This window comes from Bubalus bubalis, chromosome 14 (assembly GCF_019923935.1).
Source record: "Bubalus bubalis isolate 160015118507 breed Murrah chromosome 14, NDDB_SH_1, whole genome shotgun sequence".
Taxonomy (NCBI): Eukaryota; Metazoa; Chordata; class Mammalia; order Artiodactyla; family Bovidae; genus Bubalus; species Bubalus bubalis.
The window spans coordinates 30,202,379-30,214,925 of NC_059170.1; the positions used below are offsets into that span (position 1 = coordinate 30,202,379).

The 12,547-nt window shown below is 45.6% G+C and overlaps 1 protein-coding gene and 1 non-coding gene across 2 annotated transcripts in view; both read right to left on the reverse strand.

Annotated features, from left to right (window-relative positions):
* Positions 1-387: 387 nt before the first annotated feature.
* LOC102408791 (basement membrane-specific heparan sulfate proteoglycan core protein) overlaps positions 388-12,547 on the reverse strand; it is a 129,168-nt gene continuing 117,008 nt past the window's right edge. The window contains 4 exon segments of the mRNA XM_045162689.1: positions 388-1,968; positions 2,601-2,700; positions 7,600-7,917; positions 8,505-8,825. Of these exon segments, the coding sequence (XP_045018624.1) occupies positions 2,609-2,700; positions 7,600-7,917; positions 8,505-8,825 (731 nt within the window). The 3' untranslated portion in view covers positions 388-1,968; positions 2,601-2,608.
* On the reverse strand, positions 4,255-4,326 carry TRNAC-ACA. Its single transcript has one exon. It is a non-coding gene; the product is annotated as a tRNA-Cys (tRNA).

The window sequence follows — 12,547 nt, forward strand, 5'->3', positions numbered from 1 at the left end:
AATTGGCAGCAAAAATGAAAAGTGCAATGCAGAGATGAAAAATGATGCTGAAACTTATGTTCAAACTGAAAATTAATGGATTACAGAAGAAATAGCTGACCATGGGAGTAGTAACTTTATACTGTTAGAAAAATTTCAGATATACGCAGTGAGAAGAACTTAGCGAAGGCCAGCTTACCACGTAAATGAGGAAACTGGTGGTGAGGGACCAAGAGTGAAAATATCCCAGAGGAAGTGAGATCAGCAAGTTAAACAAAGTCTTGTAAAGATTTCACAACGCTGAGAGTACAAGGCATATCATGTCTGAAACTGATCCAAACATAACAAGGAGCTTGATAATTCATCAAGTCATAAAAAAGATACTCTTTTTTTAAAAAATTTATTTATTTATTTCACTTTACAATATTGTATTGGTTTTGCCATACATTGACTTAAATCATTGTAAATTATACAAAAAGAAGAAGTCAAGCACTGTTGAAACACTTTGGATAAGTTTTTATAAAGAAATAAGTTGTTTCTTATTTATGTTTAAATATGTTAAACATGTTAAATATGTAAAACTTATGTTTAAATAATTCTCAGTGTTTCTAATTTGTCAAACTATATATTATTGGATTTACTTTAAAAAAATTTCTCCATATATTTAAAGATGACAGTAAGGTAGTTTTTAAGGTTTTGAAAGTAAATTGTAAAGATCATAGAATAATCATTATTTTTCCCATTGATTACTGAGATCACTGTCCATGATTCAGCGTACATAGTCATTTTAATGGTCCTTCTCTATGATGCACAGTTAGCACTTCCTACATCAGACAGTAAAAAGTTCTCATGAAAAAATCAATCAGGTGAAGAGGCATGGAATGCCAGGGTGAGATGGAATTGATATTTTATATGGGGTGGTGTATGAAAGGTGCCTTTGATAAAGTGACATTTGAGCAGAGGCTTGTAGGAAGAGAGAATGAACCATGCAGGTATGTGAGGGAAGAGACAGAGGAGCAACAGGATTTGGCTGACATTTCCAGAGAATCACTGTGCCTGAAACGGGAAAACCAGTTAGAGAACATAGCAATGGTGCAGGAAGAGATAATGATGTCTGGGATCAGAGAGTAGAGATGGGCATGAGAATGGGCAGATTCTTACCCACTGCAAAGAGCTCTGTGGTGTGCTAGAGGCTTGGACTGATGAGAGCTGATATTTACATTTTGAGGAATTTTGCAAGCTAGTTGTTAATTCTTCTAACTTGAAATTAACCACATTGGGAGTATTTACACCAAAATACTATCAATCAAGCTTTTTTTTTTTCTTTTAAAAGTCAGTAATTAAAGATTCACCATCTTACCATTGGACATAACCATTTTGAATATCGTCTATGAAATAACGATAAATGAATGATGACTCCAGGTTTCTGGACATGGTACGTTTTATGAGCAACAGGGTTGAGAAGGATGCACAATAATAGAAAAACTCCTCTTCCCATCACAGAGAGAAGAGGGGAGACTACTTTCCAGATTTGACTAGTAGGCCATTTAGACAATGGACAAGGAGAGTAATTTCTCTTAAAACAAAGATGAGGAATATTTGTACTGAAGAGGAAATAGAGAACCTCAGAGGATGAGGAGTTAGGTGAAAGCAGGAATCCAGAACACAATAACTCCTCAGTATAGGGTCCATTAATGTGTAGTCATGCAAGTCAGAGGTGATGGATGAGAGATCTACCTGTCTGCGTAGATCTGTTTCTCACATTTCTAGGAGATGTCCTGAGTCAGTGCCCAGAGCTACTTTCCATGATCCCTGCTCAAGACCACGTATAAAGACCCAGCTCAAGGAACACCGAGGACTGTGGGAAGGAGCTCAGGAGCAGGTATGCAGGTCTCCGTGGAGGGGAGGCATATGGAACATACCAGCTGGTCATTCTCTTAGGCTGGGCCCCTCAAGGAGGGAAGGAAGCTGTAGAGGCGGTGGTGGCACCTAGCAGGGAGGAAGGAGGGAGGTAGAAAACATGTTGATCCTTAATTATCTGCTCATCAATCAAAACATCTTCCTGCATGCTTCCCACATGCCCAGGTGTTCTCCTCCTGGATGCCTGTCCTAAGAGGATGGGTAGCCCCTGAGATAGGACTCTGCCCCCTTGGACTCCTCCCCTCTTCCTCAGGTGCTGGTACCCCCCTCTTCAGCCCTTCCACTCCATCACACACAGAATCAGAGCAAGACACCCCTCAGAACAGCTGACCAAGGACTTCTCAACTTTACTCTAAAATGTGGATTCCTTTTGCCCCCAAATGCCTTAGAGTTCAAGTGATGCAGAAATGTGCTCCACTCAGCTTCCCCTCAATATAGTACCTTCTCGCTACTTCCTCCATAGAACTGCTAAGACGACGAAAACCCCAAGTCCAGCCCACATCCCCCAGGACTTCACGCACCCACTGGGAGTTGGGAATCTCTTAGAGGGAAACAGGATACTCCTGAGGGTATTGAGAGAGGTGTGTCACCTCTTAACTCCATGTGGGCTCTGACCCTGTGTGACCTGCAGGTGGCCCCCTTGATGACCTTGTGTCTTCGAGGACAGATCTTGTCCTGCCATCCCTCCCACCCCAACTTACAGTCAGGCTCAATGCTTCCTGTGGACAAAGATGACAGACACACTGACCATCAGCAGCAGCTTGGGGCCGAGGAGGAGAACTGCTAGGAGAATCTCTGGGCCTGGCAATCAGGGGACAAGAGGAATGATTAGAGGGATCACACAGGAGCCATTCTCAGGGGTATTCACTTACTCTATCTGAGGCCATGTAGGCCCATCCCCACTCTGAGGCTTTGACTGTGTCCTGTTCTGGGCTCAGCTTGAGGCACAACTCAGAGTACAAAGGTCATTCATTCATTCTCACTCACTGTCTACCAGACTGTAAGTGTCCTCTTTCTTATAGAGAAAATGCCAGAAGTAAAAATAACTGTGAGACAAGAGAAAATTCAACAGATCCTAGGGCACAATATCTCACTAGGTTGCAATCCCATCCTCAGCCAGCCACCTGGAAAACTGCAGGAGAAAGAGACAAGACAGATACAACAGGAACCCAGAGTTACTTCAACATACCACAAGTGATATTAAATTTGCCTAAATTTGAAAATACTAGAAAAGTGTCCTGCAGAGCAGTGCACAGATCATAGGAAGGGGATTCAATTTATGCTTGATTTAAAAGGGTTGACAGACTTCCCTGGTGGCTCAGACGGTAAAGCGTCTGTCTATATTGCGGGAGACCTGGGTTTGATCCCTGGGTTGGGAAGATCCCTTGGAGAAGGAAATGGCAATCCACTCCAGTACTATTGCCTGGAAAATCCCATGGACAGAGGAGCCTGGTAGGCTACAGTCCATGGGGTTGCAAAGAGTCGGACATGACTGAGCGACTTCATGTTCGTTAAAAGGGTTGACACAGAATCTCCAGAATATGTGCATATATTATTACATATATCACAAGGGATGATCAGTAGTGATCAACTCAAGAATCTTGAGATGGCACATTATCTTGGATTTTCCAAGTAGAGCCCATGTGATCACAAAGATTCTTATAAGTAAAAGATGGAGGCAGGACAATTGGAAAAGGAGATGTGATGTCAGAAGCAGAGGTCAGAGTGATGTGGGGCCCTTTGCCAAGGAGTGTGGGCACCTCTGGGAGCTGAAAATGGCAAGGAAATGGACTCTCCCCTACAGCCTTCAGAAGGAACTTCAGAAGGCGTTCTCTGTAGGAGAACTCTGGTCTGTAATAGCCGGCCTATTGTAGATTTCTGCCTGCTCCAACTGTATGAGGGCTTCCCAGGTGGCACTAATGGTAAAGAACCTGCCTGTCAATGCAGGAGATGTAAAAGGTCTCCTTGGTCAGGAAGATCCCCTGGAGGAGGGCATGGCAATCCACTCTAGTATTCTTGCCTGGAGAATCCCATGGACAGAGGAGTCTGGTGGGCTACAGTCCATAGGGTTGCAAAGAATCAGACACAATTGAAGTGGCTTAATACACACACAATGCACATTAAATCACTAAACACGGTAGTTACTTACAGTGACTATTGGAACTTAATTCAAGGAGAGATGTGAATAAATGGGCAAGAAAGAAAGAAAGTGAAGTCACTCAGTCGTGTCTGACTCTTTGCGACCCCATGGACTGTAGCCTACCACGCTCCTCTGTCCATTTTCCAGACAAGGGTACTGGAGATTTTCCAGGCAAAAGTACTGGAGTGGGTTGCCATTTCCTTCTCCAGAGGATCTTCCCAACCCAGGGATCGAACCTGGGTCTCCCGCATTGTAGGCAGACGCTTTACCATCTGAGCCACCAGGGAAGTCAATTAAAAAAAAAAAAGGGGACAGGAATGAGTTAAAATATATAACATCTGGGGAGAAGAGATGAAAAGGAGTGAAAAGTGTCATTTGGCAATTGAGTGGTGAAAGGAAAAAGAAAAAAGTAGAGGGAAGTATTTAGGTTCTTGAAAGACAAAATGGAACCAAGAAATTAGAGGACTCAGAACTTTTCTGCCTCTATCAAAACCAACCAACCAACCAACCCAAAACTCCATTAACCTATTGGATTATTATGTACTGACAGAAGAGAGGTCCATCAGGCTAGAAATATTCTAAAAACACCCCAATTTCAAGGAAATGAGCAATAAGATGTGCATGCTCACAGGAGACCAACTTGAGCAGCAGCAGGATCACATGGGCATCTTACACTTTGCTCAAGCCTCACAACCTGGATGTCCCTGGAAACATTTCCAGACTTGAGACCCAGCAGGCATGCTGGGTTAGGCACACTGCAGGACCGAGAAATGCCAGCCCTGGCCTGAGCCCCAGCACGAGACGGAAGTATTTCCAAGGTGCTCCGGGCAAGGAGGAGTGGATTCTTCTCTCCTGCTTACCCAGTTCAGTACAACTTGAACCCTAGAAATAACACAAGGGAAAAGCATAGCAGAACTCTGAGGTGGAAGATGAGACAGACTGGCTAGAGACCCAGGTACTGGGTCAATCTAGTGGTCAGGCACCTAGGCCCACTCTCCTAACTCCCCAGCAAAAGAGGAGACCCAGGTGTGGCACCAGAAAAAAATGTCTAAACCAATAATCCTAGTTCCTTACTCAAGAAACAAGAAAAGAAGGACCAAAGTAAACCCAGAGCAAGCAGGGAAGGAAATCATAAAGAAGAAAAATCAGTGAAATTGAAAACAGAGAAACAATAAAGAAAATAACTGAAATAAAAGTTTTTTTCTTTATTGACCAATAAAGAAAAAATTTTTTGAAGACCAATAAAATTGAAAAACTTCCCGTATAACAGAGAAAGAAAAAAGGAAGAATGACACATTTCCACTATCAGAAATGAAACAGAGGACATCACTACAGACTGCAGATATCAAAAGTATAATAAGGGAATACTATGAACAACCATAAGCTGAAACTCGACAGCATAGACATCATGGACCAAATACTTCAAAAAGCAAAAGCTATCACAGTTCACATAATATGAAATGAATACTTTAAATAGCCCTTAACAATTCTGATACATTTTCAAATTAAAAAAAGAAATAAAGATTCTCAAGGCCCAGATGGTGTCACAGGAAAATTTGACCATGCATTTACCGATGAATTAAAAGGCATATTGGGTGAACAAAAAACAATGATAAAAGATATACTTAGAAAATTTGAAAGTATACTGCACTTTAAATCATACTAGGGGATTATTCCGGAGAAGGCAATGGCACCCCACTCCAGTACTCTTGCCTGGAAAACCCCATGGATGGAGGAGCCTGGTGGGCTGCAGTCCATGGGGTCGCTAAGACTCGGGCACGACTGAGCGACTTCACTTTCACTTTTCGCTTTCATGCATTGGAGAAGGAAATGGCAACGCCTCCAGTGTTCTTGCCTGGAGAATCCCAGGGACGGGGGAGCCTGGTGGGCTGCCGTCTATGGGGTCACACAGAGTTGGACACGACTGAAGCGACTTAGCAGCAGCAGCAGCAGGGGATTATTCGGAGAAGGCAATGGCACCCCACTCCAGCACTCTGGCCTGGAAAATCCCATGGACGGGGGAGCCTGGTGGGCTGCTGTCTATGGGGTCACACAGAGTCGGACACGACTGAAGCGACTTAGCAGCAGCAGCAGCAGCAGCAGGGTATTATTATTGATCATATTAAGTGTGTAAAGGTATTCATTTTGTAGAAAATCAGTGTCCTTAACCATATGACCACACAATCATGGGCTCCACTGACAACTGTATGTGCACACAAGACTAAGTTATGAGGGACACAATTTTACAGCTTTTCTACATCTCTTGTTTAAGGGAAGTTGTTTGTTCTCCCAGTGCTCTTTTTATTCTTCCAGCAGGCAGGGACATGAGGCTTTCCTGGTGGCTCAGTGGTAAAGAATCTGCCTGCAATGCAGGAGACATGGTTTTGATCCCTGGGTTGGGAAGATCCCCTGGAGGAGGAAATGGGAACCCAGGCCAGTATTCTTGCTGGGACAATCTCATGGACAGAGGAGCCTTGGGGCCTAGAGTCGGTGGGATTGCAGAGTTGGACATGACTGAGTGACCACGCATGCATGACATGATGCATGATGCAGGGACATGGACACTGGGTGACCCATCAAGGACCCTGCAGATGAGGGCAACACCACAGAGAATGCTGGAAGGGACATGGGCTTTTAAAGTTCTTCTGGAGCAAAGACTCTTGGAAACCTGACTTGACTCTCTCCACAAGTTATATTGAGCATATAAGACAAGTTTTACATATAGAAAAAGGAACCCCACATGTCATTAGGACAATGCCTTGTTGAAGGGGAACTTGTCTCTACTTAACATAAGTCTGCTGTACAGGTTAGTGGTTCTTGTTCTCAGGAACTCATTCATCTTGATTACTTTAGCCCACTCACCTGGATTAAAGACAACAAATCTTCAACAACCCCCCATCACTGCTTCCTGGGTCTCTTCTGTAAACTCAAAGCCCTCTGGGTGGCTGAAGCAGGAAAGGAGCTCACAGCTGAACTGATAGCTGCATTTGGTAAATGTGCAGTGAGCAACTGTGATCGTTGCTGGTCTACTGTCACAAATCAGGAGACAAAGGAGCCCTTTTCAGTGCCCAGTCACCTGGGTGCCTGGTGCAATTCTAACTTCATGTCCTCAGGGTTCCTCTTCCAGAATTTGGCAGAGTAGTATTGGCAGAAGATGATGAGGTGACAATACTGATGCAGATGGAGCCATCAGGGATGACAGAGAGACTAGGCAGAGGTTAGAAAGAGCAAACAGGTAGGAGGTGGGCGGACAGGAATTATGAATACAATTACTAATAGTTGAAGAAAGTAACAGGCATGACACTCTGAATAGAATGATCCCTCTCCTTTCCTACTTTCTTCTTGCATATTTACATCAAAAGACCTATGAAGAATGTAACAAGACCTCAGCAGTGGTGGCTTTTTGAGTATGGGATTTGGGAGATGGGCGCTCACTTCAAAATTCTACTTTATATATCTATAGACATCTAGATTATTCTATTATTACTACTCTGAACATTTAAGAAAGATAATGTTTAAAAGCCATGCCATTGGAGTGGAGGCTTCATCAGTGGTTCCACCTGTATCCTGGTCCTTCTGGGGAGCAGAGGTCTCCATGGAGTTTTTGGTGACTGCTGGCTGCCCATCATGCTCCACCTGGCAGGTGAGCACCACAGCCTCCCTGTGGGCCGATGAGCTCACCAGGAGCCAGCTCATGTAGTTAAAGGTCCCATCTTTGTTCTCTACGAGGGTTGAGGCAGCTTCTGTTCGGGATATATTTCCGTTCTCCAGCCAGGTCAGCTGTAGTTGCTGGGGGTAGAACTTGTTCACCAGGCAGGTGATGATGTTCACCTGATTTCCCGCTATGGGTTGTTGGGTAACCTCCAAGGTGGGTGGTACTGAAACAGATCAGGCAGAAGGTCTGACCTTATAAAACAGACAAGTCACAGGGGAGGGGCTGGATATCAGCTCCCAGCACAGCAAGGGAGTCATCCACGACAGAACATGGCAGGCAGCAGGTACTCAACACTGAGGGCTCCTTGTTCATGAACGAAATCAGTAAACACAGTGCAGGGCGCACAGTAAGTGCTCAAGAACGGGTAGCTCCTATTGCGGTTATAGTGGGTGAAATCAACAAGCTCAGCCCCCGACATGCAGTTCTAATATAATAATTGCAGAAAAATAAATAAAATCATCAAGCACTTAGGGGCCTGATTTATAGGAGGTGCTCAGTAATTGGAGATACTGTTGGTAAAGAAAAGGAAACTACTTAGCACAGTGCTTGGCACATTGCAGGTATACATCTGGCAGCTGCCATTAAACCGGCAGTGAGTGGCCAGCTCATCTAGGAGCCTGGTGATCAGGCAGGGCTGTAAGGAAGTAAATTCCAGGCAATTCAAGGCTTGGAGCAAAAATCAGGCAGGAGGAGGAGGCTCTGGGGTCTTGGGGGCAGGTGTGATCTTGGACTAGTATGAGGGGCACCTACCTCGGATGGTCTCAGACAAATTGGCAGTCCCACGGAGAGGAGGGCTCCCCTGCAGGGTGACATGGGCTACCTCGCAGCTGACCTGGGAGTGAACATCCCCTGGGGTCAATAGCAACTCAGTTGTGCTGGTGATGCTGTAGGAAACGCCATCTTCCTCTGGATCCACACTGGTCTGGGAGGCTGAGAGCTCATTGCCATTTTTGAACCATTTCAGGGAGATGTTTCTGGGGGAGAAGCCGTGGGATGTGCAGGTGAAGCTCACTGTCTGCTCAGGTGTGGCCCTCACTGCAGGGCCGGATACCATGGGAGGAGAGGGCTTGGCTACAAAAGGAACATTTACAAACAATGAACATGATTGTAATTATCATCACTAATGGTAAGTATGCAACAATGGTAAGAACTTATATATATATTATATTTTAATTCTTCAGCTAGTTCTGGGAGGGCAGTGTCATCGTCCTCATCTCAGCGAGGAGACACTGAGATTCCCAGGATGAGCTCTGTGTGTGGGCAAGTGTTACATGGAATCCCAGGTCGGAGTTCAGAGTCCACCTTCTCACAACTGCCAGGTGATTTCCCACCAATCTGGGCCCGGGGAACAAAAGCGCTGATTGGACTCATTCTCAAAGTAACTGTTCCCATCGAGGCTCCCCTGGAAAACTTAACTACCTTCAGAGAAGTGTTTATAGAAGTAAATGCAGGGGAAATGGGGCAGGGGCGGGGATAGCAGGACCACCTGGAAGCTGAACCAGACTGCCCAGTTAATGGGAGGTGTGGCCGTGGCATCTCCTAGCTCCCCATCTGTGAAAGGGGACAGCAGGCATTTCCCTTTCTGGGACTGCAGTGAGGTTTAAATCAGGCATTTCTTCTGTGAGTATAACACAAGATAGTTTACAAAACTAGACACAGGTCTATCTTGAACCCAAACTTTGTATTCAGAGCTGTCCCTTCATGTGTCTGTGAATTTACTCCATAATTTTCATCCTTTCCATTTATATTCCAGGAGGAATAATGTGCTGATTCCAAGAGTTTCAAAGTAAGAAGGCAATGAGATGTTTTTCTGAATATGGGTTTTTCTCTTGGGTTAGTTTTGGGTTGAAAACAAAAGATCATTGAGTGCTGAGCAGCCAAAGGTGGTTAATTTCCTAATCGTTCCTAAATCAGAAGAAACATAGACACAGGCCTCAGAAGCAGGCAGAAGCATCTCCCGTGTCCTGAAAAAGTACACAAATCAGCCAATAAAAGTGAGGGTGATTTCTTCCTGTGTAGGGTGCTGGAGGGTGTCTCCAAATTGTTCATTATCCCCCAACATCTCCTGTAAAAGTTCACAGACAGCAAATGTTACAGATATTTTCACTTTTAAGCATTTAACTTTCTTCCTAAATTGCATCAAACATTTGAGGACACAGTGAGGAGATATTACTTGAATATGTTGAGTCATAAAAACACCAGCATCCTGGATGCCTCCAATGGGAGAAGATGCTGTGAAACTTATTGAAAGTTTCTTCAGAGCATAAAGATGGGCTGATTTCTCTAGGACCCTCAGCTATTTAACCCTTGCATCAGTACTGAGGGGGAGGGCTGAGAGCGGCTCCACTGACGGGGACAAGGCTCAGGGAGGAAGCAGCTGACCAAGGACACTCATCAAGGAATGTTGAGCACTCATCTCAGCAGGACTGATTGATTTTAAAGGCTTAGTTCTTTATCTTTGAGCCTCAGTGGCTGATTCCATACAACGTGGACAATAGCTCCACCTGGTAAGATAAGTGAGGATGTTTGTAAACCACAGAGCCTGTGTATAATACGTGCTTAATCAATAGCACCTATGATTGTTATCATAACATCTGTGTGTGTGCGTGTTTAGTCACTCCAGTCATGACCAACTCTAACCCACACCATTCCGGGCTTCCTAGACCCTCTCCAGTCATCATAGACCCCTGAAAGGTAATATGATCACCACCATTTCGCAGATGGGGAAACTGAGGACTAGAGGGAACTGTGAGACGTGCCCAGGACTGCACAGTTGGGATGCCAGCACCATCGCTCCCTGAGGGGCTCTCCTTTCACCAGGTCATTCTGCCCTCAGGACACCCTGCAAAGGTTGTGTGATCATCCTTTCTACAGGTGAGGGAGGGGGTGCCCAGCACAGGGAACTGGGTCTCAGCCTTGAAATAAGACCTCAGTTGTGGAATTCTCTATGCTGTGATGATTTAGACAGAGCACCTCAAATCCTTCCAACTCTCCTAAAAGGAGACCATGAGGATCACCATTTTACAGATGAGAAAACCGAGGCTGAGAGGAATGAAGGGACTGTTTCCTCAGTACCACTCCACTGTGTCCCAGGAGTATCTCCTGCCACCTCTGAGGTTTCATGTCCACCAGCAGAGCAAGTGCCCACCTTCAGGAGCCTCCACACTGACCACCACCCTCCCCTTTTCCCTCAGATTCCTGACTTCCAGCGACTACAGGGAGGAGAGACCTCTGAGGGCCAAGGGCTGGGGGCCCTGTAGCAACAAGGAAAGACATGGGCTCCTGACGCCTGAGTCTAGAACAGTAACTCTTGCTCACGCGGGGCCCTCATTACCCTTGAGGGAACACCTCCCCCTCCTCATCCTCAGTCTGCAGAGCCAGGAGTGGGCATGTCCGGTGCTGCTGGGTTTGCAGTGACCCCTCTGGACTCTGTCCACACTCACCTTCCCGGACCTGCTCCACAGGGGCCTGGTGAAGGGGCAACATCACAACAGAGGGCAGAATAAAAGATTCCTGATGCTGCTAAGTGTGCTGACCCTGACTTTTAGGAATATTTCAGCATATCATGAGACACTGCAGCATTTATCTAATCTGGTTTGTAAAGCTAGCCATGCTTCCCACATGAGACTTTTAAAAAATGCTTATGCTGAAGAAGAGAAAAATACAAGAGTTAACAGGAGAGTTTTCTCCACACTTTGACAGGCACAGCAGGGGGTGCAGATATCAGAGCTGTGAGTCAGGTGCTTGGGGTTCAACCCGGGCCCCCCTACCTGCCCACCAGCCAGGTCCCCTCTCTGAGCCTCAGTGTCCTCATCTGTAAAGGGAAAACAGATGAGCCTCTCCCCCAGACACTGGTTATAAGAAGTAAACACCATGAAGAAGATTCGGCACCTGACGGGCTGCGGCTCCCCTCCCCTCCCTCCTTTCTTACCCAGGGAATCATCTGGGCTGGCGGCCTGGGGAAGAGGATGAGCAGCCCTGGGAGCCAGCAGATCTGAGAGGTGGGGGAGCCACTTACTAGCTGTATTGAGACTGAGCAGGGGACCCACCATCTGGGAAGTTTAGTAATATCTTCAAAATCAGGATAAAGCCACCTGCCCTGCTGATGTCTGGAGGTTTGGGGAGATTCATTTGCTACCATGACTAGGAGGGAAATTAGGCAATATCATCACACAAATTAAAACCCACATACTCTGATCTAGCAATGCCACTTCCAGTGGGTATTTCTCCTCTGAAGAGAGTGACACATGAAAAGGATATCTCTTCAGCGCTGTTTCAGTAGCCCAAGGTTAGGAACAACTTAGTGTCCATCAACAAGTACGGTAAATGATGCTGTCTCCATATGCTGAGTATTAAGTGACTATTGAAACACAGGGCAGCTCTAGGTGCTGATATGGAATGAGAGATTCAAGATCATGTGGCTGGAAGTAGGGAGAGTTTTCCAGTCACCTCAGGTTCAGGGTCTGAATGTGAGGGGCTTTCTGAACCTTTGGGAAACAATGCCTATTCCATGATTAATTCAAGGAGCTTTTATTCTGCAACTTCTATGTGCCAGGTTCTTCCATGAAATGAGTTCAAATGCTGGCACAGGAAGGAGACTGACCTTGAATCAGATTGGGCTCCTGATGGATTGCCCTCACTGACCATGTGGTTGTGGTTTGGGCCCCTGTCACCTCTTTGTATAGATGGGGATCTATACATGTGGGCTTGGGAGGATGGTAGTATCTAAAGGTACTTCCTCTGCTGACAGTCCAGGATTCAGGAGTTAGAAAGAGAATCCAGAATCTTTGTCA